Source organism: Simochromis diagramma, unplaced genomic scaffold (genome assembly GCF_900408965.1).
Source record: "Simochromis diagramma unplaced genomic scaffold, fSimDia1.1 OVJJ01000165.1, whole genome shotgun sequence".
Taxonomy (NCBI): Eukaryota; Metazoa; Chordata; class Actinopteri; order Cichliformes; family Cichlidae; genus Simochromis; species Simochromis diagramma.
Genome location: NW_024387467.1, coordinates 3,037,486 through 3,062,662, shown reverse-complemented (window position 1 = coordinate 3,062,662; position 25,177 = coordinate 3,037,486). Strand labels below are relative to the sequence as shown.

General features: G+C 43.7%; 1 protein-coding gene across 1 annotated transcript; it reads right to left on the bottom strand.

Annotated features, from left to right (window-relative positions):
* Positions 1-1,179: 1,179 nt before the first annotated feature.
* Positions 1,180-22,965, bottom strand: LOC120723404. Its single transcript, XM_040014836.1, has 8 exons — positions 22,919-22,965; positions 22,739-22,834; positions 21,288-21,425; positions 20,248-20,382; positions 4,691-4,769; positions 4,343-4,529; positions 4,033-4,189; positions 1,180-1,216 (listed from the first exon to the last, which is right to left on the bottom strand). The coding sequence occupies exons 2-8, from the start codon at positions 22,786-22,788 to the stop codon at positions 1,180-1,182; spliced, it is 783 nt and encodes a 260-aa protein (XP_039870770.1). The 5' UTR covers positions 22,789-22,834; positions 22,919-22,965.
* Positions 22,966-25,177: the final 2,212 nt, after the last annotated feature.

Sequence of the window (25,177 nt, the reverse complement as noted above, 5' to 3'; positions counted from 1 at the left end):
GGAAGACTGTTTACTTAGCCTGGCAGGGCGAAGGACACTCTATCAGCTAACTCAGGACACACACACATATACACATGTAAATATACACTCATCCTCCCTCCCCTTCCAAACGCCTTCGAAGCTTATTTCCTCCCGATGCAGACGGTGGGTCAAGGGGTCCAGTGCATATGCTGCAGGCCCGGAAGCGCTGTCTACACCGGCTGTCTCTCACCTTTTACCCATCCCTGTTGCTTGTCATGTCTTTCTATGGTGTATTTAGAGTTTTCATGTGCTATGTGCTGAGATGTTTTTTTTTCTGTTTTTAAACTGATCTCCCTGTTTGAGCTCAGTCTGGTGGGAGTTTTTTTTTCTCCTTGTCTCTCCTGATGTTGTGCATTTTCCGCTGTTTGGTTCTGGGTTGCTGCTCGTGCGGCTGGCCGGCCAGCTACCTAGCCTGACCTGTCTCCCCAATGTGATGTTTGTGTATTGTATGTATGGTTGGCAAGGTCAGTATCCTAATTGCCCCTCGGGGATAAATACAGTCTTCTGAATATAAAAAGATTACAGAAGACGATTTGGTCAATAAATATTACGCTCATGCTGTCAGGGAATACCAAAGGTAGGTAAAACTCTGGTTGTTGCAGCCATCCAGTAAGACATGCTTTGTACTGCTCTGCTGCAAACACTTCAGTCCATGTTTTTCTTCTAAACTGGATGTAATTTTGGCAGCTCAGTTTTTCACACTCTTTCCCAGCTACAAATCAGAACACAACAAATAAATAACTTTACCCACTTATCATTCAAGACTGTGAAAATATTCTCTACTCAGAGAATACTGGTGATGAGAGAGATGATTTGGAAGATGATGAAGGGGAAGAGTTTTCACAACCTGAGGCCTTTTGTCTTCACTGTATAGGACAGAAAAGGCAGGAAGGGAGGGAGAAGTGAGGAGAATGACACACAGGAAATGGTCTTGGGGAGACTCAAACCAGGCCCTGGAGTTACGACGCTAACTTTCAGTACATGGGTCACCTGCTCAGCCAGGTAAGCTATAACAGCAGTCAGCAATGTATGAGTTAATATGAAGACAATAATGAGAATGACTACAAGTCAGGTAAAAAAACAAAAAAACAACTTATCATCAGTCAACAAGGGGGAAAAACAGTGAGCTTGAATCACCAAGCTTTGACCAAGGGTGGCTCACTCCTCGGTCTTCTTGCCCAAAGAGTGAGCCACCCTGCATAGTTATCAATGTGGTGCAACAAAGGCCATCATACAGCACAGGCCATCCAAGCTGATTTTTAACTTTTCATCCCAGATACCACCTTAAAAATCATCTAGATTAGGATATGTTGGCTGATCTGAATTGTGTTCTAGATCCAATCACAACAAACAGAGCTGATTTGTGTCCAAGGTGAACAGGAAGAATATACAGTATACATGCATAAATCCACAAATAGATGTGCAACACACAGAGGAAAACTCTGCCCATCATCTGTTTTATAGGCTGTTAGGAAAAGGTTATTGTTTCAATGGTGCTGAACTACAGACTGACATGGATCTCTTTAAATTCTAATTAAGCTCAACAAAATCACCGTTGACAGTGATGAGAAGGTTTGCTTTAGACTGTGGTGCAGTTTATCATCAAAGACTGACAAACAGGGACCATGCTGCCAATAAATGGCATAAAGTCTGACTTGAGTTTTTTTTCTCTTTTGTTCTTTTTTTTTTTTTAAATCAAGATGAAATTTTACAGCAACCACAGCAGAGATGACCAGGGAAGGTGTGAAGTAGCTAAAACAGCTGGTTTCAGATTGAAGATGAACTGAGGTGCTGCACCAAAGTCTGTACCTACATTTTGACAACAGTGTGAAAGGAAAACTGGAAGAAAAGGTTCAGGGAGGGACAACTATCTGCTGCAACCAGTTTGTAGTGAGGGGAGAGCGCAGGCCAAAAACAACAAAGAAACAAAAACACACTGTGGAAGACCGAGGCAGAGGTTAGTTTAAAGTGTAAGGATGTTTCTATGACTGCAATGATTTATTGAGTAATTCAAATGCAAATGCTTTCTGTAATGCAGGGCCCACGATGCATGTAAAAGCAAGTGTTTCACCAATATTTGTGACTAAAAATAGATCTGCAGTAGAAATGTATCTAGGAGAATGCATGTGAATATAAAGCATTACAACATTAGGCACACGCAGCCTAAGTTTTTAAACAAAGACTGATAACACAACAGCAGCAGTGATGATCAGAGTTTATGGTGGATTCAGCACCGTAAGTACACCGAGTTCTTGAGCCATCAAAGAGGTTACAGTTTCAAAACTTTAGGATACAAATTCATACAAAGACAGAAAGCCTGGTGAAATAAATTAATGACACAGTTGGATGTTAAAGTAAAGACATGAGTACTAATGTACTTACAGAGCTTTGTTGGAGGCTTTGACCACTGGCAGCAGCCTCAGAAGAGCCTCCTCTGAAGCAGAGTATTTCTTCAGGTCAAACACATCCAGATCTTTTTCTGATGACAGTAAGATGAAGACCAGAGCTGACCACTTAGCAGGAGACAGTTTGTCTGTGGAGAGACTTCCTGATCTCAGGGACTGTTGGATCTCCTCCACTAGAGAACGATCATTCAGTTCATTCAGACAGTGGAACAGATTGATGCTTTTCTCTGCAGAAAGATTCTCGCTGAGCTTCTTCTTGATGTACTGGACTGTTTCCTGATTGGTCTGTGAGCTACTTCCTGTCTGTGTCAGCAGGCCTCGTAGGAGAGTCTGATTGGTCTGCAGTGAAAGACCCAGGAGAAAGCGGAGGAACAAGTCCAGGTGGCCATTTGGACTCTGTAAGGCCTTGTTAACAGCACTCCGGTGGAGAAACTCTTTTTTTCTAGACCACTTGGAGGTTGTTTGTTGTTGTTCCAGCAGATTGAGTCCAGAGTTGATGAAGGTCAGATGGACATGAAAAGCAGCCAGAAACTCCTGAACACTCAGATGGATGAAGCAGAACACCTTGTCCTGGTACAGTCCTCTCTCCTCTTTAAAGATCTGTGTGAACACTCCTGAGTACACTGAGGCTGCTCTGATATCGATACCACACTCTGTCAGGTCTGATTCATAGAAGATCAGGTTTCCTTTCTGCAGCTGATCAAAAGCCAGTTTTCCCAGAGACTCAATCATCTTCCTGCTCTCTGGACTCCAGTGTGGATCTGTCTCAGCTCCTCCATCATACTTGACCTTCTTCACTTTGGCCTGAACCACCAGGAAGTGGATGTACATCTCAGTCAGGGTCTTGGGCAGCTGTCCTCCCTCTCTGGTTTCCAGCACATCCTCCAGAACTGTAGCAGTGATCCAGCAGAAGACTGGGATGTGGCACATGATGTGGAGGCTTCGGGATGTCTTGATGTGGGAGATGATCCTGCTGGCCTGCTCCTCATCTCTGAATCTCTTCCTGAAGTACTCTTCCTTCTGTGGGTCAGTGAACCCTCTGACCTCTGTCACCATGCCAACACATACAGGAGGGATCTGATTGGCTGCTGCAGGACGTGTGGTTATCCAGAGGCGCGCAGAGGGAAGCAGTTTCCCCCTGATGAGGTTTATCAGCAGCACATCCACTGAGGTGGACTTTCTAGGGTCAGTTAGGATTGTAGTTTTGCGGAAGTCCAGAGGAAGTCGACACTCATCCAGACCATCAAAGATGAACACAACCTGGAAGTCTTCAAAGCTGCAGATTCCTGCTTTTTTTGTTTCAGTAAAGAAGTGATGAACAAGTTCCACCAAGCTGAGCTTTTCCTCTTTCAGCACATTCAGCTCTCTGAAAGTGAATGGAAATATGAACTGGATGTCCTGGTTGGCTTTGTCTTCAGCCCAGTCCAGGGTGTATTTCTGTGTTAAGACTGTTTTCCCAATACCAGCCACTCCCTTTGTCAGCACTGTTCTGATTGGTTCATCTCTTCCAGGTGAGGCTTTAAAGATGTCTTCTTGTCTGATTGTTGTTTCTGGTCTGTCTGGTTTCCTGGATGCTGTTTCAATCTGTCTGACCTCATGTTCATCATTGACCTCTGCAGTCCCTCCCTCTGTGATGTAGAGCTCTGTGTAGATCTGATTCAGGAGGGTTGGGTTTCCTGCTTTAGCAATCCCCTCAAACACACACTCGAACTTCTTCTTCAGAGCAGATTTAAGGTTACGATGACAAACTGCAGCAAAAAGTTCTGAATAATAATAATAAAAATACAACATCAACAATCACATTTTTGAAAATGCTGATGACACTTCTGAGAAATTACTGAACACACTGGGCCATCAATTCAGATAAAAGTGTCTCATTTATCCAAAAGTTTAAATCTTTACATAAATCCTCTTACTGCTCTGCAGACGGTCAGCCAGCTCCTCCTGCTTCATTCTCCTCAGGAAGGTCACTGTGATCTTCAGAAATGCCTCTCTGCTGCTGCTCCTCTGACTCTCTAAGTATTCTGGGTAATCTGGACTCAGAACCTTCTGGATCTTCTTCAGCTCGTTCTTCACAAAAGTGATGATGTTGTCCTCCAGCAGCTGGAACAGAATATTTATGAATGAGCCAATCAGACTGAAATCATGGAGCCAAACATCAGATCCATTTTGGACACGCTGACAATCCACTGGTCTACAAAGAGCAGCATGGAGATGACTGTGAACAGAATAGATGTAACAGTAGTTGTTGTACATGTACAGACCATAAATATGGAGTCCAGCTGTGTTTGATGCTGCTGGGCAGACTGACCACTGGGAACCTCTGAACTCTGCTGGTCCACTCTGTGGATAAAGAATCAGCCCAAATTAAATTTGCCTCTAGAGAGACAAACAAGCCATAACTAACAAGGTTGGAGTGACATGAAGAGCAGTCTCAAATCGATGAAGCACAATACGTTGCACAAAATCCTTTCAGTTTATTGTTAGTGTGTTCATAATTCGTCCTGCATATATATATATATATATATATATAAAAAAAAACACCCAGCACGCCCCTGCGGGCGGTTTATCCTTCAAGCTCGGGTCCTCTACCAGAGGCCTGGGAGCTTGAGGGTCCTGCGCAGTATCTTAGCTGTTCCCAGGACTGCGCTCTTCTGGACAGAGATCTCCGATGTTATTCCCGGGATCTGCTGGAGCCACTCGCCTAGCTTGGGAGTCACCGCACCTAGTGCTCCGATTACCACGGGGACCACCGTTACCTTCACCCTCCACATCCTCTCGAGCTCTTCTCTGAGCCCTTGGTATTTCTCCAGCTTCTCGTGTTCCTTCTTCCTGATATTGCTGTCATTCGGAACCGCTACATCGATCACTACGGCCGTCTTCTTCTGTTTGTCTACCACCACTATGTCCGGTTGGTTAGCCACCACCATTTTGTCCGTCTGTATCTGGAAGTCCCACAGGATCTTAGCTCGGTCATTCTCCACCACCCTTGGGGGCATCTCCCATTTTGACCTCGGGACTTCCAGGTTATACTCGGCACAGATGTTCCTGTACACTATGCCAGCCACCTGGTTATGGCGTTCCATGTATGCCTTGCCTGCTAGCATCTTGCACCCTGCTGTTATGTGTTGGATTGTCTCTGGGGCATCTTTACACAGCCTGCACCTGGGGTCTTGCCTGGTGTGATAGACCCCAGCCTCTATGGATCTTGTACTCAGAGCTTGTTCTTGTGCTGCCATGATTAGTGCCTCTGTGCTGTCTTTCAGTCCAGCTTTGTTCAGCCACTGGTAGGATTTCTGGATATCAGCCACCCCCTCTATCTGCCGGTGGTACATACCGTGCAGGGGCCTGTCCTTCCAGGATGGTTCCTCGTCTCCCTCCTCTTTATTGGGTTTCTGCTGCCTGAGGTATTCACTGAGCACTCGGTCAGTTGGGGCCATCTTCCCAATGTATTCTTGGATGTTCCTTGTCTCATCCTGGACTGTGGTGCTGACACTCACCAGTCCCCGGCCCCCTTCCTTCCGCTTAGCGTACAGCCTCAGGGTGCTGGACTTGGGGTGAAACCCTCCATGCATGGTAAGGAGCTTTCTTGTCTTTATGTCAGTGGCTTCTATCTCCTCCTTTGGCCAGCCTATTACCCCAGCAGGGTACCTGATCACGGGCAGGGCGTACGTGTTGATGGCCCGGATCTTGTTCTTACCATTCAGCTGACTCCTCAGGACTTGCCTGACCCTCTGCAGGTACTTGGTGGTTGCAGCCTTTCTAGCGGCCTCTTCATGGTTCCCATTTGCCTGCGGGATCCCCAGGTACTTGTAACTGTCCTCTATGTCTGCAATGTTGCCTTCTGGTAGTTCAATCCCCTCAGTTCTGACTACCTTCCCTCTCTTTGTTACCATCCGACTACACTTCTCCAGTCCGAACGACATTCCAATGTCATTGCTGTATAGCCTGGTAGTGTGGATCAGTGAATCGATGTCTCGTTCACTCTTGTCATACAGCTTGATGTCATCCATGTACAGGAGGTGGCTGACAACTGCTCCGTTCCGTAGTCGGTATCCGTAGCCAGTCTTGTTAATGATCTCACTGAGGGGGTTCAGGCCTATGCAGAACAGCAGTGGGGACAGAGCATCTCCTTGGTAGATCCCGCACTTGATGGTGACTTGTGCTATGGGCTTGGAGTTGGCCTCTAGTGTTGTACACCACATCCCCATTGAGTTCCTGATGAAGGCTCTTAGGGTCCCGTTGATCTTGTACAATTCTAGGCATTCCAGTATCCAGCTGTGGGGCATTGAGTCATAGGCCTTCTTGTAATCAATCCAGGCAGTGCACAGGTTGGTCAGTCTGGTCTTGCAGTCTCGGCTGACTGTTCTGTCTACCAGTAGCTGGTGTTTTGCGCCTCTGGTATTCTTGCCAATTCCTTTCTGTGTCCCGCTCATGTATTGACCCATGTGCCTGTTCATCTTAGCCGATATGATGCCTGACAGGAGCTTCCATGTAGTACTGAGGCAGGTTATTGGTCGGTAGTTGGAGGGGACCGGTCCCTTCTTGGGGTCCTTGGGGATCAGGACCGTCCGACCTTCGGTTAGCCATTCCGGGTGTCTCTCGTTAACTAGCAGCTGGTTCATTTGTGCTGCCAGACGCTCGTGGAGTGCAGTCAGCTTCTTTAGCCAGTAGGCGTGAACCATGTCGGGCCCTGGTGCTGTCCAACTCTTCATACTGGAGACCCTTTCTTGGATATCTGCCACTGTGATGGTTACTGGACCCTGTTCAGGGAGGTCGCTGTGGTCTGCCCTCAGATCCACTAGCCACTGAGCATTGCCGTTATGGGTTGCGTCCTTCTCCCATATGCTCTTCCAGTATTGCTCCGTCTCCAGCCTTGGTGGTGCTGTTCTCTTATTATTATTGTTCCCTTGCCACTGAGAGTACACCTTTGCTGGTTCTGTGGAGAACAGCTGGTTTATTCTCCTGCCTTCGATCTCTCTGGTGTACCTCCTCAAGCGGCTGGCCAAGGCTGTGAGTCTTTGCTTGGAAGTTTCCAAGGCCTCAGGTATGGACAGCTTGCTGTATTTCTTATGCACCTTCTTTGTCGCACCTTTCTGCAACTCCGTTAGTTGGCTAACCTCCCTCCGTGCTACTTTGATCTTGCCCTCTAGCCTCCTTCTCCATGGAGGGTACTGCCCCTTGTTGCTGTTCAACTTGTAGCCAAGCATCTCGCTGATCACTGCTGCCGTATTGTAGATCAGCTTGTTAGTTTCGGTAATCGTGGTTGTAGGTATTGTCCGTAGTGCTGCATTAACATCATCTAGCAGACCTTCTGAGGGTACTTCACGTAATCTTGGTAAGCGGCTACGGGGGATCCAGGTTTCAAGCTTGGCCATGATCCTATTTTTCAGGTCAGTTCCTCTCCCACTCAACGGTCCTTCTCCTATCGCACTTGGGGCTATGTACCCAATCTCGGGTGGGGGTGATGATATCTCCCCCCTGACCTGGCGTCCTGACTCCTCCTTGCCGTAGCATTTGTGTTGTACCTCGTCAATCTCTAGCTGTGAGAGCAGTCCCTTCTTTCGAATGTTGGAACACTGAGCTACTAGTTGTTTCGCCGTCATTGTGGATGTTGGGTATCGAAGAATCCATAGGTCCGTCATCCTATTCATGTAGCCCCTTCCGCTGGGGTTACTTGCGATCCAGGCAGTCCAAAATGGATTTATCATCTGTAGTACACAATATCAGGCCACACACGACCTCAAACAACCGCAAATATGAACTATCATTTTAAGTAAAACCAAAAGAAAATACAGGCCTCCAACATCATCATAATCACCAGCTGCCACTCAATATCACAGGAAACAGCTTGAAGAGCGGCCCCCTCAGGTAAAAAAAAAAAAAAAAACAGTACACAGACACACAATTAGAACAAATTATGACCTGGATCAACTGATGCAGCGAAAGTTAATTGATCTCTCTGTTGTATTTCATGCGATTTCACTTCATTGTGGCTAAGAGGTATGGAGGACCAAAGATGCAAAAATAAAAAATGAAAAGGGAGAGAAAGCAAAACAAAAAAACTATCAAATGCAACACACACGATGCATAAATCATTTTTTCCTTTTCACCTTGTTTCCTCTGCTCTCACCTCTATTTTTCCTCACTTTTCCCCTGCTGCAGTCTGTTTTGCTGTCTTTTTTCATATAAATGAGGGTTTTGTCTAAGAAAAAACTTTCGTTTCTCAGAAGCACATTTGTGATTTCAGACACTGATATTGGATGTGAACGTCTTGCCCTCAGTCTTTGCTCTATTTCATCTCAAAGGTGTTCTGTCAGATTGACATCAGGACTGTATGCAGGCCAGTCAAGTTCTTCTACACCCAACTTTCAGGTTTGCAGATGCAGGACCAAAACACAGGTCTCTTTGAATGAAGGCAGTGTTTTTATTTATGGTGCAAAAGACAACCAAAGTGCCAAATGTCTTCTGTGCATGCTCCAGGTGAGTATGTATGTTCCTGACTCCCGTGCAGTGTCTTCCTTATGTGCCAGTGGTCCGTGTTTCGCTCCCCTTGTTCAATATTCACAGTGCGCTCACTCCGTTCCCTCGTTTCTGTAATCCTCTAGGAAACCACAGAAGCGAATGTTAGGATTCACACCAGCATCAACCAACACACTTTCTAAGACTTATCTACAGAGCAAACTGACGACTCTCTCACAACAATCCAGCATTGATCGGAGCTCAGCCACTCTGTTAAGACGCTGCCGGGAAACAGCTGATCGGCTGCATATGTGTGTGTGATTACGCCTCCAGGTGTGACAGGTCCCCACAGCGGGAACAACTCTCTGGGCCCGGTGTCCCAGGACACATGGACACACACACAAATAAAAGGGACAACAGCACAATCCATAAACATGGCCAGCCCAAGATAGACCAGCAAATATGCACAAGTCCATAAAGTACATGAGCACTGGCTCCCCAGACCCAGGCCCATGACACACACTCAATCATCCTTCTCTTTATGGACCTTCTTTGTGAACACTCATGTTGGAAGAGAAAGAAACTGAGAAAAGAGAAAAAACTGTTCTCACAAAGTTGGGAGCATTATCCTTGTATTAATCTTTTTATTTAATAAAGAAAATGTATTCACATTTTTTCTCCTGTGAGAAAGAAAAAAGGTTTTTAAGATTCTATGCTTGAACCAAACTAGCTTTTAAAACAATGATTGTTATCCATCTTTAAAACTAAAAGACACCCTAAACTTAGTTTTAGGTTCAGTTTAAGTTCAAGTGTCAAAGTAAAATGACTGAAATTATCATGAAGAGCATGTAATGTAATGTAAAGCATCTGTAAAAACAAATTTGGTTTAAAAAGGGGAAAAATTAAAAAAAATTCTTCATTTTTGTTCTGAAATCTACTTCAATACATCTGTTTATTCCCAGGTAAACACTGTGCATTATTAAACAACTACTTTTTTAAAACTATAAAATAAGTAATGTCCAGGGTGATGACATTCTTAGAAAGAAATGAACAGCCTCTAATTTTTATGGTAGTTTCAGAGATACAGAATGTCAACCAAACTCAAAGACATTTGTGACAAAACAGTTATAAATTGATTTGCATATCATTGAGTGTAGTAAGTATTTGATTCCCTAGAGCACAGCCTGTGTGCTCTTTACAGACACTCCTGATCTCAACTCGCTGTGTGTATGAAGCAAACCTGTCAAGAGAATAAAGTTCTTACACATCAACTTCTCCAGCAGCATGGGTGAGACCAAAGAGTTGTCAAGGATGTTATGGAGAAGACTGTCAAACTGCACAAGGTTGGAATGTGCTAGAAGACAGCAAGAAGCTTTGCGAAATGTTGACAACTGTTGGTGAAATAATTCAGAAATATAACAACCCTTCAGTGAGGTGAGGATGATCATGAGAAAGCTTGTTAATAAGCTGAAGGCAGCCATGACTGCAGTCACCAAGAACACACTGGTAACATACTACACTGTAATGGATTAAATCCAAGTACAGGTCCATCTGAAGTTTGCCTCAAACATCTGAATGATTCAGAGAAGGCTTGGGAGAAAGTTGTACAGTCCCATGAACCAAAATCAAGGTCTTTTGCATTAGCATGTTTTTCTGCTTAGCATACAGGACTTCATCATTGCAGTGAGGGGCCGATCGATGAGACCATGTGACATAAAATCTTCCCGCAGCCCAAACACAGAAGATGGATGGGGCTTACTGCATGACAAGGACCCATACCATATCGCAAAGGCAACAAAGGAGTGGCTAAAGATGAAAAACAGTTAGGCCCTGGAGTGGCCCAGCCAGTCTCCAGACTTTAGTCCTGTTGAAAATTTATGGAGGGAGTAGAAACATAAAGGATTCATTGAGTTTCTGTAAAGAGAAATGTGCAAAACTGTTGACCAACTACAAGAAACAACTTAGCGTTGTGCTCACCAACAGGGGCTTCTCAACCAAGTATTAAGTCATGTTTTGTTTGAGAATCAAATTATTATTTTACTCAGTGACATGGAAATCAATCTATAACTCCTATGTAAAGGGTTTGGGTTTTTTTTAAAGCTAAGGTCTTTCACCTTTCAACAGCCCAGATACGCTCCAGCCTCTCAATAATCCTAAGAAGTAAGTAAGAAGCAAAAAAAAGAGAGGAGGACAGTAAGTGACGAGTAAGGTAAGCGACCCATGTTGTAGGTGACGTCAGACGCCGGAGAATTGGCGGAAAAAAAGCAAATGGTAGCATAGAGTTTAACAAAGGTTTTTCAAGCTTCAGTATTACCAAATATACTAATGAATTGTCATATAACTAACAACATCTGTTTTATCATCTCTAACACCCTGGAGGACAACGGGGAGAGTTTAGACGCTCTCCAAGATTACATCGACCGCTGTTTTCAAGATTTAGTAATGAAGAAGGCCCAGAGTGCATCCTCCCCGGCCAAAATTGAGACGCCGTCATCGAAGAGATGTCACCCTCCAGACTCCCCCGGTACAACATTGCCTGCCGGCAAAGACATCGCAGACATCCTGGAGTCAATCGACAAGCGATTGTCCAGTTTCGATGCGAGGCTGTCCCTGGTGGAGATTTTACACCGGGAATTTAAATCTCTGAGAGAATCCCTGGAATTCAGCCAGCAGCAGGTGGAAACGCTTGCCACTGAAAATGCCACGCTACGGGAGTCGGTCAAATCTCTCACCCATAACGTGACCCAGCTAAACATTGAAAATAAAAAAATAAAAGAGTCCGTTATCGATCTACAAGCCCGTAGCATGAGAGATAATCTTGTGTTTTCTGGTATTCCAGAATCTGCCGGAGAGGACGCGGAGGCAACGGTGAAAAGCTTCATCAAAATCCACCTGAAGCTGCTGGAGGACACCGTAAAGAACATCGACTTCGATAGAGTACATCGCTTGGGGGGCGTGAGGTCGCGGACCGGGAGACCACGGCCTATTGTGGCCAAATTCGGTCAATTCAAACAGAAGGAACAGGTGAAGAGTCGCGGCAGAGAGCTGAAAGGAACGGACTTCAGCGTGAACGACCAGTTCCCCAAAGAGATCCTGGAATGACGCAAGGTCCTGTTCCCAGTTCGACGTAGCTTCATCCAGAAAGGCTCCCGTGCTGTCATCGCCGTGGACCGGCTCTACGTGGACGGACAGCTGTACCGCGACCCCGGCACCACACCGTGGTTATATTGACTGCACTCCAGATAAGAACCCGCTACACTCTTTTCTTATTCATTCACACTTTCTCCTTTAACATGGGTTTAGCCTAGTAATATCAATATGATGTCATAGCAGATATAACACCGTCACCCTCCATCATTATTTTAATTGGAATGTTTCCGTTTCATTTCTTTTTTTTTGTTGTTGCTCACAGTTCATGTGGTTTATTTCTTTCTCTTGTCTTTCACTGCTGTGATCACCTACTTCCCCACTCACCTACAAACAACACCCTCTATTTCTCCATATTTTCACACCACGAACACGCAAACACATCCGCTCAACGGCACCACATTCACAACAGCGTCACAGCACGCACAGACTTGCAGGACACATAACACAAGCCACGCTTGTTCATATTAGTGAATATTCACACACATAGTCAGACTTATGGGGCCTCTCACCACACTTTTTTTTTCTCTCTCTCTTTCTATTTACAAACAAGGGATGTTTCCACATTCACTCCACCTGTCTAAACGAAACACCCAGCGTACATCATTAGACATACACACACAATTATGGGCATGCTGAGGTTTGTCACATGGAATGTAAATGGAGCTGGCACCAGAGGAAAGAGGTTAAAGATATTTAACCAGCTTAAAAAACTACAGGCAGATGTTGTTTTATTACAAGAAACTCACAGACCTGTCACAGGTTTAAACGAACTTAAAACACCCGAGTTTCCTAACGTGTTTGCAGCCTGTTATAATTCTAGACAACGGGGAGTAGCAATTTTAATACATAAAAATGTTAATTTTACAGTACTCGATACAGTTATAGATCCAGAGGGTAGATTTCTAATTATTAAACTATCAATATTGAACAAAAAACTATGTATTGTAAGTATATATGGTCCAAATGTTGATGAACCCTCATTCTTCCACGGATTTTTTAGTACACTCTCTGAACACCTCGATTGCACACTCATTCTTGGCAGTGACCTCAACCTTGGACTAAATGAAGAAATGGATAGGCTCAACACAACAGGAACTCAGCGCAATTGGCAATCCACAAATATAATCAAACAGTATATGAGCGACTTTGGCCTTCGCGATGCATGGCGCTCCCTTCACCCCAACAGTAAGGAATATACTTTTTTCTCGCATGTTCATCACTCTTACTCTCGTCTGGATTATTTTCTGGTCAGCAGCTCACTACTGAGTGACATTTCAGACACTGAGATTCATCCTATAGCTGTCAGCGATCATGCTCCTGTATCTTTAACACTAATGCACAAGAATAATACTACGCCAAGTAAAAACTGGAGATTTAATACATCATTGCTTAAAGATGAAGACTTTATTAAATATTTTAAAAAGGAATGGACTTCATATTTAGACTTTAATGACACTCCCGGAATATCTGCTTCTGTTCTATGGGAAGCAGGGAAAGCTGTGATGAGAGGTAAAATAATTTCTTTCTCATCACACAAAAAGAAAGAAGAAAACAAAAATATTCAGGAATTAGAAAAAACCATCAAATCACTAGAAGAAGCCTACGCGTGCGACCAAGATCAGGAAACATTGAACAAAATACGCAAGACAAAACTAGAATTAAATGAAACTATTAATAAAAAAACACAATTCCTTATACAAAGACTTCGCTTGCAGAATTTTGAACACAGTAACAAATCAGGTCGATTTCTAGCTAACCAGTTAAAAATAAAGAAAGAAAAAACAACTATATGTGCTGCTAAAGATTTATCGGGGACCACAATATATGACCCTGGAAGAATAAACAACATTTTTAGGGATTTCTATGAAACTTTATACTCACCACAAATAAACCCATCTAAAAATGAAATTGATCTGTTTCTTGACAACGTAACTCTTCCAAAATTACTAGACAGTCAAGCAATGGAACTGGATTCGCCACTGACGCCAAGTGAACTCCAGGAAGCCCTGATAAGTATGCCCAATAATAAGGCTCCAGGTCCAGACGGCTTCCCTGCAGAATTCTACAAAGAATTCTGGACAATTCTGGCACCAGTATTCCACGGAATGTTGCAGGAAATCGAGGAAAATGGCAGACTACCACCAAATATGAATTCTGCCAACATTAGTCTCCTGCTAAAACCAGGCAAAGACCCTTTATTTCCCTCAAGCTATCGTCCAATTTCTCTTTTAAATGTAGACCTTAAAATAATCTGCAAAGCTCTCTCAAAGAGATTAGAGAAAATAACCCCCCTCTTAATTCATCCTGACCAAACTGGTTTCATAAAAGGTCGGCACTCCTCAACAAACACTCGTAGATTACTTAATTTAATAGACTACTCATACAATAAAAACATCGAAACCATAATATTATCTCTAGATGCAGAAAAGGCATTTGACAGAGTTAACTGGAAATTTTTATTCCCAACTTTACACAAATTTGGTTTTGGAAACTCTTTCATAAACTGGATAAGAATATTATACAATTCCCCAACAGCTCGTATCAGAACAAATGACCAGACATCCTCCAGCTTCTGTCTCCTGAGGGGCACCAGACAGGGATGCCCACTCTCTCCTTCACTTTTTGCAATTTTTATCGAACCTCTAGCAGCAGCATTTAGACAGGCTACAACAATTAAGGGCATAAAATGTAAGAACATAGAACATAAAATCAGTCTCTATGCGGATGATGTGTTGCTTTTTCTGCAAAACACACAAACCAACCTCTCTGAGGTAATTACTCTAATAAACTGGTTTTCAAGAGTTTCAGATTATTCAATTAACTGGCCAAAATCTACAGTTCTCCCCATTAACTGCTCCTTCCATAATTCTTCCTCTGCCCCACTGCAATCCGGAAATATTAAATATTTAGGTATTAATGTTTCTCCTAAGCTTTCAGACTTAACTAAATTAAACCACATCCCACTTCTAAAGAAAGTAGAAGGCGATCTGACTAGATGGAAATCTTTACCCATATCACTCATGGGAAGGGTCGCCACTATAAAAATGATGATCTTGCCAAAAATTAATTACTTATTTTTGATGATCCCTAACAAACCATCACAAGATTGGTTCAGATCTCTGGATTCATATATTTCCAAATTCCTTTGGAAAGATAAACCCCCGCGTATCAGCTTAAAAACGCTACAAAGAACCAAGGATAGAGGAGGATTAGATCTGCCTAATTTTCACCAATACTTCTTAGCCAACAGGCTTCAGTTCATCTCAGAATGGTCAAAACATACCTTCTCAGATGAGCCCTGGCTAGATGTTGAACAGGCACTATGCAAGGATCTAGAGATTTCAGACCTACCATTTATTAGCTCAAACATCAAAAGACATGAATGCTTTAAAAGTATCAACATCAGCTTCTCTCTGACAGCATGGTGGGAGTTTCTAAAAATAACGGAGTCTTCATTAGTCCCATGCAAACGTACACCTATCTGGAATAACCCTGACATATTACAAAACAATAATATGATTAATTTCCCAGAATGGAGTTGTAAAGGAATTAAATACTTAGAACATATATTAGAGGGAACAGAATTTATTCCATTTGACAAACTAGTTGCACAATATGGGATCAACAAGAAAAGATTTTTAGAATATCAACAAATTAAATCCATAGTAAAAAAGAAATTTAACCTCAGTCAAGTTGAATTACAAACACCACCAAGTGCGGCACATTTCCTTACTCTTAAATCCCCCAAATTATTATCTAAAATATACAGAACACTTTCTAAATTAGATGAATCAATATCCCTTCCTATTGCAAAGTGGGAAGCAGATTTATCAGTCAGCTTAGACCAAAACTTCTGGTCTGAGGTATGCTTAAAAACCTTTAAATTGATTAAAAATCCCAGTCTGCAATTAATACAATACAAAATACTACATAGAGTGCACTATACAGGTCATCGGATGTTCAAGATGGGCTTTACATCTTCCAACAACTGCTCATACTGTCAAGGCAATACACCAGACAATTACATTCACGCTCTTTGGTTCTGTCCACCAGTTCAGAAGTTTTGGTGCGAGATATGTGAAGACTTATCAAAGTGTCTGAAATGTAACATTCCAACTTCCCCCTTAGTGTGTTTGTTGGGCAGCTTAGATAATGTCACTTCAGAAAAGAATATAGCCCATATGATCTTCACTGCCCTATGCATAGCCAAGAAAACAGTCCTCATGAACTGGAAAAATAAAAACAATCTTAATTCTAACCAATATAGAAATTATCTATTAGATTACATTAGTCTTGATACAGCCTCTGCCACCACATCAGATCAATTGCTCTGGGCTCCTTTGATCAGCTCCATCACCTAGTGGGGGTGGGGGGTCATAGTTTGGTCCCGCCTTCACTGTTGTGATTGGTGTGGGGGTAGGGACAGGCTTAGGGCATCGGGGGGTTCCCCGGAGGCATCTTCCTTGGGGGGCTCAACCCGGGGTAGCGGTCATGTCCGGTTGGGGGCTCTTTTGGCTCTCGGGTGACTGTTTCCTCGTGGCTGCATGCAGCGGGGCTAGGGGAGGGTCTGTGCTGACGGACGTGGGTTACTGACCTGGTAGCCTGTCTGCCCCTGGGTGGGTCCGGGATGGGCGTGAGGTTCTGGGGGCGCTCCGTCTCTGGGCTGGGGCCCTGGCCGGGCCTCGGGGGCTTGGGTCCTGGTTTGTGTGTTGCCGGGGTTGTGGGCGGGTGGGTGCATGGGGGCCCATGCGCCAGGGATGGGCCCCCATGCGCCAGGGATGGGCCCCCATGCACCCACCTCTTGGCGCAGGGTGCCGCCGGTGCGTCGAGCCACCTGGGGGGCTCTTCAAATGGTGGGGGAGATTGTCACACCTTGCAGGAGCTTTCCTCTCCTCAGGAACTCTCTGCAGGAGGGGGAGATACAGGAGAGGTGGAGGAAGATCTCAGCCTGGGTGTTTATTGTCTTATGTAGTCTGGAAGATGAGTGGATGGTGGGGTGGGTGCAGTTTTCTCTGTGGTGGGGTTGGGTGGACTGTCCCGGGCTCTGTGGGGCCGGGGGGCGCTGCTGCGCTGGGCCCTGGTCTGGATGGGCCTGGGCCCCCTTTCCCTGGCGGGTCGCGGAGTATGGGAGTGCCTACTGGGGTCAGCGGGGGAGCTGGCCCCAGGGAGGGGTCACCTGCCCCTTCCCTCCCCATCTCCAGCTTCCTCCCTCTTCCCGCTCCACCACAACCACCCACACATGCAAGGCCTTGGAGTAGGGGTATGTCACCAGGGTGCAGAGGAGGCTACCCCCCCCCCCTCTGTCCCCTTCTGGCTGCCTCTGCCTCAATTTTATCCCACAACTTAGACATTCACATTACTAACACTCTCATTACACATACATATAGGATCTTGGGGGTGGGCACGATACACGGAGTCCAAATTACCATCAGGGTGTACACCTCACCCCTGGCGTCGTTGCCCACCTCTCAATTTTGAATACACGTAGACATTGAGGGCTAGCAGGAGGGACTATGCGCTTACCTGCTGCTCTCTGGCAGGTAGCTCCATGCCCTCCTGGGTTTTAATTGCACCTTAGAACACACATGCATCAACACTACAATGAGCGGGTGGAGGGAGGTTTGGAGTCTTCTCTCACCCCCGTTCTCTGCGGCCTGCTGGAGCGGGGAGGCTAAGAGGAGTTGGCCGTCCGGCTGCGGTCTGGAGTGTGGGGCCTCCCTGCTGCTGCGGAGTCGGGGCGGTCTGCCTCTCCCCACCGCAGGGAAAAGGGTGACACCACCTGGGTCTGGGTGCAGTTCCCCCCTCCAGGGGCAAGGGTACCTAGACCCGGTTCGTAGAGTACGCTTGGTGAGTGTGATCGTGTGTACAGCATCTCTTTATGTCTGTCTCCACGTTGGTTGAGTGTGGAGTAAGTGCATATGAGAGCATGAGGGTGGGAATGGATGTTTGTGTCTGTGTGTGCCTGTATGTCTGTGTCTATATGTCAGGTTGGGTATCAGACGCCACCTCTCTGGGGACATCTCAGGCCCTCCAAGGTTTGGAGGCCTATCTCCACCCACCACCACTTCCCCTGCCAGTGGCGGACTCCCTCAGGTGTCGGTGCGTTGGTGGTTCTTTGTGTCTGGGGGTGGGCGTCCGGGTACACACCGGCTCACTCCTTGGCGGCCGCTTATTGGGGCCTGGAGCCTGGGGCTCGCTCGGGCCACTTCGGAGGTGGGGTGCCCCCGGCCTCTCGGCCTGGGGCTCGGTCACTCAGGCACAGCTGGCTGCCGGCGGAGCTCACGGGCGCGTCACTACAACTCCCCCTGGCTTCTGCTCCGCGGCTGCTGAGTGAGCCCTCATCTGGGACTCTCCTCAGCTCTTACTGGGACAGTGGCGCGGCTGCCCCTCTGTTGGTCTTCCTTGGTCTCTTGTGTTCTGGGGGCCTCTGGATGTCTGGAGTTTTGATCTCCTCCATACCTGCTTCATACCCTGGAGGACGGGGCTGTGGCTCCCCACACTCCCTAGCAGATCGTTACATGGAGAAACCTTTGGAATGCAAGCATGCTGATCCACACAGGTATGCACACAGGTGTACACATGGGTATTCACAGACGCGGACTACAGCTTTCTTGGCTGCTGCCTCAAAGCACATTGTGCGCTGTCTATCTTGCGTGCTGCACAATATCGTTTATTATTTAGTATCTACTGATATCTACTGCTAGCTAGTTTATTGTGATGGTGCCGTTTTTTTTATTATGTTGCTCTTTGTTGTTTGCTTTCTCTTCTGTTTTTTTTTCTCCATACAGGTGACCCAGGTGTTTTGTTTTTTTTTTTCTTTGTTTTTTTTTTTTCCCTTTCTTCCCCCCCTTCTCACCGTCTCTTCTCCCCTTTGGTTTTCTTTCTCTCCCTCTCTTTCTTTCATTCTTTCTCCCTGTCCTATCCCCCAGTCATGTCTGTCCCGTTTGTAGCAACTGAAAATAAAATAAATTCATAATTATAATAAAGGTCAATCAAATGGACCAATATGGCAAGGCCATGATGATCCACTTGGTAAAATAAATCCGCTTGGCATCTTTCTTGGCCTTAAGACAACAATTCTGATGGCTAAAGATCCAAACGGGACACAAAAAAAAAAAAAAGAAAAAAAAAAAGAAAGAAGCAAAAAAAAAAAGAATGTACAGTATGGCTTTAATATTTGCTGGTCTATGATTCCAACTTCAAACAGTATCAATAAAGAGGTTAAGCTTTTAAATGTTAGACATAGTGCTAGCAACTAACTTTAAGATAGGCCCGGATTGTGCTTTAGGATATTTTGATACTTAGTGGTATTGTTCATTGTTGAGTATATTGTTCTGTTTGCTTTGTTTTGTTTTGTTATGTGTAGAAAATTGTCATAGTGTAATTTTGGTTGCCTACTTGTATTACCACAGATAGGGGGCAGGTATCAATAAGAATTTATTCTTCTTCCTGCTCCTTTTCATGCATGGAAACAGTGTTACTTTAATTGAAAGGAAGGTTGTGTATGGGAATGCATTACTGCTGTACCATGTGTGAAACAAAAAAATAAATAAAAAAATAAATAAATAGATAGGATAACAGTGGACCAAAGAAACAAGCTTAGCTTGAGAAAAATTCCTCCTTACAACAAGGTTAAAAAATACTGTAAAACTTTTGGAGAATGAAAACCTGCTTTGTTGCCCTCAAAGATTTGAGAAATCTTGACACTCTTAGTTAATGAACAGGGAGTAAAAGTACCTCCTTCTTGGCGGCCTCATTCTCCCTGGATCTAAAGGCAATATCTTCTTTCTGCTGCTACAGCTGAGCCACAGCCCAAGTTAACATTTAAGTTCTTCTATAAGACATACAGTGTTAATCATTAATTTAATACCTAATAATATATGAATAGAGTGCTGTCTATGTTTCCTGTAAAAAAAAGACACCTCCATTTTTAAGAGTTTAGCAGATTATAACCAAGCATCAACTTGTTAGAAAGGAAAGGGGAAAAAAAGAAAAAGAAAAAGAAAGAAAGAAAGAAAAAAAAAGAAAAAAAAAGAAAGCTAATATTCTGTCTCTCTCCATCAAAATAAAACTACCATAAAAATAGAGACTGTTCATTTCTTTCGAAGTGAGCAAGCTTACAAATTCAGCAGTTATTTAGCCCACTATAACCTGCTGTACGTGTTCAAAAACTAACACTGGACACATGAAGGCCACATTCACAGCTTACATGTATGGAGCAAAGGAGAGTGGTTTATCCATGGACCAATTACTGCTCAGAGACACACAGCTGGGTTCTGGTACAGAAAAGTTCTGGATGCTTTGAGCATGAGGAGGGAGATGGTACCATGGAGTCTGTGCGATTCTGACAGACACAGAGAACAAATCATTTAGACATTAAAAAACAGTGTTTAAAATATCACCACTAGTTCTGTTTTTTTAACCCTCCCTCTTATCGGTTCTGACAGAGAAAATCATATTTAATCATCACCCACAGTAGGTTTGAGCAATACAGGATCAAAAGTATAACTTGAAAATCAGTGATAATCCTATTTCTGACAGTACAGAAAAAATACACACTGAACCATGCTTAATCGATGCTTACAGCTTGCAGGCAGTAGCATTTATAAGTGTAAGTAAAAGAAGGATGTTTTCAGGACATTATCCTCCTTTTACAATGAGGTGCTGCCACTACATACTACTGACAACTGTGAATCTACTAAACCAGGGTGCTGGCAGCACTCAATATTATGAGGAGTATTATATGCAGAGACACAAGACAAAGAACAAAGACAGCCTGGGTGGTGTTCTCACTGGAAATCTGAAGTCAAAACATAAAATTACTGGTCCACACTTCAACAAAAACTAAAGTAACTTTACCTTGTACAATAATATCACAGGATGAAACTGAAACATATTTTGTAACTGGGATGCTGCATGTCAGGCTGAACTTTCTACTGTTGAAGTCCTGCTTTGAGCATCCATGTTTACTGGCATATTTTACCATATGTTATATTTTAAAGTGCTGTTTTTTGTTGGAGGTTGTTAAAGTAGGTTTATTATAGGTGCAAAATCATCATTGGAGGCTGACACATAGATTTATCTGATTGAACATCTTTACTTTGCATTAGAAAGTAGAAACTGATGTCAAATGTTTACCTTTTTACCAACATACTGAAAACAGCTTAAACACTGAAGCTAACCTGCTGCATGTGCTCACAAACACATTAAACTAACACTGAACACATGAAGGCCACATTCACAGCTTACGGATGGTACGGAGCAAAGGAGAGTGGTTCATCCTTGGACCGATTACTGCTCAGAGACACACAGCTGGGCTCTGGTACAGAAAAGTTCTGGATGCTTTGAGCATGAGGAGGGAGATGGTACCATGGAGTCTGTGCGATTCTGACAGACACAGAGAACAAATCATTTAGACATTAAAGAACAATGTTTAAAATATCACCACTAGTTCTTTTTTTAACCCTCCCAGTTCAAATGCATAACGCTAGCTATGGTGGCCGCTGTAGGGCAAACATGTTACAACCAAGAGAGCAAACAATGTGACCATAGCTTATAACACTCATCACTTTGTATATAAAAATATTTTTGTACACACCACATTTTAACACATTTAAATAACAGTCGACTTCCACATCACTTTTAAAATATTTTCACTTATTAAGTAAGAGGGACCTCTTCTTAATTATAAAACAAAGGTGTGATCCTTCATATCTTCTGAAGTCTGAAGATAAAGACATTAATTAAAATTTGCCATGGCCCATGAACGCCTGTGTCTTGCACATGCAAGGAGGTGCAGGATTCAGTGTTGTGAGGAAAAAAGATCTAGCAAATGTGTATTTTAAGGATGACTGTCATGCTCTTTAGTGTTAGCATGTGACATCCACAGCTGGTCCATCATGCTATCATCTCCCCAGAAACACTTTTATTGTGTTTTGTGAGCTTTGGGATTTTTCTTTGTTTGTTTGTTTGTTTTTTACATTTCAATTGTTCTTTACTTAACATCTGTTTTGTTTCATGTGGTTTTGAATTTTCATTACTGTTCGGTAGGATTTTCTTCAGTTGTAGTGCCTTTGACCTCTCACGGTTGGGGGAAATGGCATCTTACACAAACTGGTGTCAACTCCTACATATTTTACATAGATTAATTCTAAGTTTACAAAAAAGAAAAACAATGGACTGAGTGGAGAACCTACACAGACAGACTGGGCTGGCTGTAGCTCAGGAGGTAAAACAGGTCATCTACTAATTTGAAGGTTCAACCCAAGTCTGCATGGCAAATGTCATTGGACAAGATAGTGAACTCCCAAGCTGCTCTCCAATGCGCCCACAGGAGTATAATTGTTAGAAGCACTGAAAAAGTTGTATAAACGCTTTGGTTTGTAAGCAGTCTAAGAACTGGCTCATATTGGGTCATCATTACTGCACAGAGAGAGAACGAAAATCATTTTTAATCATCATCCACAGAAAAATTTCTCTCCTCTTTGGGGAGACCCACAATTTCCAAGAACTATAAGATTAACTTAGTGTCTGTAAATACACTTTATTTTCTCCAGAATGTGTTCATTAGAACTTTGAGTGCTAAGCTGTGACTCTGATGTGAGTCTCTGATTGATCCTAAAAAAGTTCATCTCTTCAGTAAAAACCTCATCACACATAAACTGAAAATTTTAGATACTGTAACAATTACATAAACTTACTTTTTATCCAATGTGTTTTTTCGCCGTAAATCACAAAAGAAATTCTTCATCCGTTTGCTCTTAGATGAAACAGTGGGTGGAGGTCCAGGTGGGTTCCTGTGAATAATGATGGAGCAGTGATGTGAGTGCTGAGCTGTGACATGGAGAAGAGTCATGGACAGTTAGAGATGGTCATCTCACCTCTGAGCTTTGGTCTGGCTCTCATGTTCCCCACACAGAGTGGTTTTAGAGGGAGGGACTCCCTCCTCTCTGTCCTCACACTGATCCATGCTGCTCAATTCACATCAGCTCACACACACTTTCTACCTTCACTTGCAGAGAAAACACAAATCATTCATGTGCACATCAACTGAAATCCTCCTTTCCATCATGTGTGCTGTCCAAATATCAGCTGCTTCTTTCCTGCTTCATCTCAGTGTCAGCTGAATGCAGTCAGACATTTTATTTTTAAGGACAGACAGGAAACAGCAGCACAGTGCTGTGTGTGACTTTAATGGAGAGATGAAGGTTGTAGAGAAAGGCATACACACTGATTTACTGGTAATGAGAAGCTTCCTCCATCCAATAAGTCAGTCAGCTGCTGACCATCAATCATCAACTCTGCTGCTGGACCCTGATCACACTAAAAGATCTCTGCATGTTAGAAGAAGCTATTAAAGGTCATGAATGAGACAAAGGCAGGGAGGCGTCCTTTACAGCTAAACAGCAGAGTGAGAGAACAGCCAGCACCTCTACATTTATCACATTATACAGCACATGTATGATACTGACAGGGATGAGAAGAATTTAGTGATTCTGATTCCATCATTGATATTACTTATTGATTCTCAGTAGCTCTGCTTTGACAGTCACCACCATCACTGAGCAGCATATCAAAGACATTTGTGCACATCAACTGCATGTTGTGGGTCAAATGTTTGTGCATGTTGGAGGCATTTCCTCTTTGTTGTGATCAGTGTTGGGTCATTACTAAAAAAAGTTATTATTACACATATTACACAGAACACTTTTATTAAAAGTAATGGAGTACGTTACTTCATTACTACTCATAACATTTCTTTCATGTTACTGTGTAAAATGAACAAATGACCATGTAACAACATAAAGCTGAGACTACAGCCCCGCACACCAACACAGAGCCTGATGAGGTCACGTGATGTTTCTCTGAGTGTTTATGAACACAAATCAAAGATGAAACAGCACAAAGACACTTCAAAGTGATTCTACTGTAGAAACATGAACAGGTAGAAACCTGCAGCCTGACTGCTCATCACTTTGTTACCTGTTCAAGTTCAGCAGCAGCAGCTCACTTTATCACGGTGCTGGTCTGGGGTCAGTGTTTACTCAGCTTTAACGTCACTCTGGGCTCTTGGCTAGCTTAGCGTTAGAACTCTGCAGGTCATCACATACGTTGCGTCCTCTGTGGACTCTAAGTGAACTCACAAAGTACAAACTACAAGTACACAAACACGAACGTAGCTCAGAGTGGCGGACACATTCGGCCTCGTTGGTCCAGCTGTGAGTCCGTTACCGTGAACTATGGAGCGGCAGATTGGTGCTGGAACTAAGCTGCACACAGCTGATGTTAGCCAGGAAAACATTACACACTGACTTTAATACAAACAATCACAGTTTGTTGTGTGAAGAAATCAAACATGAGCTGAACGAACAGTAAAGTTTCTAAAGACAAACAGAGAAAACAAAGCAAACTTACAGTTTCTTCACACACACCAACAACAAGCTCCACTCCACGAAGTTCAGGAAAGTGAAAGTAAACTTTGAGCAGGAAGGAAACACCCAAAGAGGTGTTTGAGGACAATCAGGACCATTGAAACACTGTGTGCTGCGTTCAACCTCGTAAACTCCAAACTCTCTGGCAGGCTGTGGTTTATTTCTGCTTGATTTCCTTTTTGAAACACAAACATGTGTCATCTCTTTGTTGTTCTTCTTCCTGAAGCATTTTTATATTTCAACACTGAACTGATGTTTGTTCAAAGCTAATTTCAACCTGTTGAAGTCATGAATGAAAGCGCAGACTGAGAGTGGATCACATGATGCTTAAGGTGTGTCATGTGACATGTTCAGTACTGTCACACATGTCTAGATTGTCCCTGATATTATAACTGCTGAAACACTGATGATTATATTTGAAGACTTATTACTGATGGCAGCAAAGTTTGAATGGAGCTCTGTCTGTGCTGATTTGTCGCCCTCTGGAGGTCAAAAGACAAACTGCATGATGTCACTGTAACCACCACAGTGACGGGAAGTGTTTTATTGACTGAAACACTGAAATGATGCTAACGGCTGTCGTTAGGCTCACTGACAGCAGTGCTGATGTGTTCATGTCAAACACTGGCTCAGGTCAGACTCCTTCATCCTTCTCCAGCGTGAGGCTGCCCTCAGACTAGAGCAGGGCGATATGACCAAAAATATTTA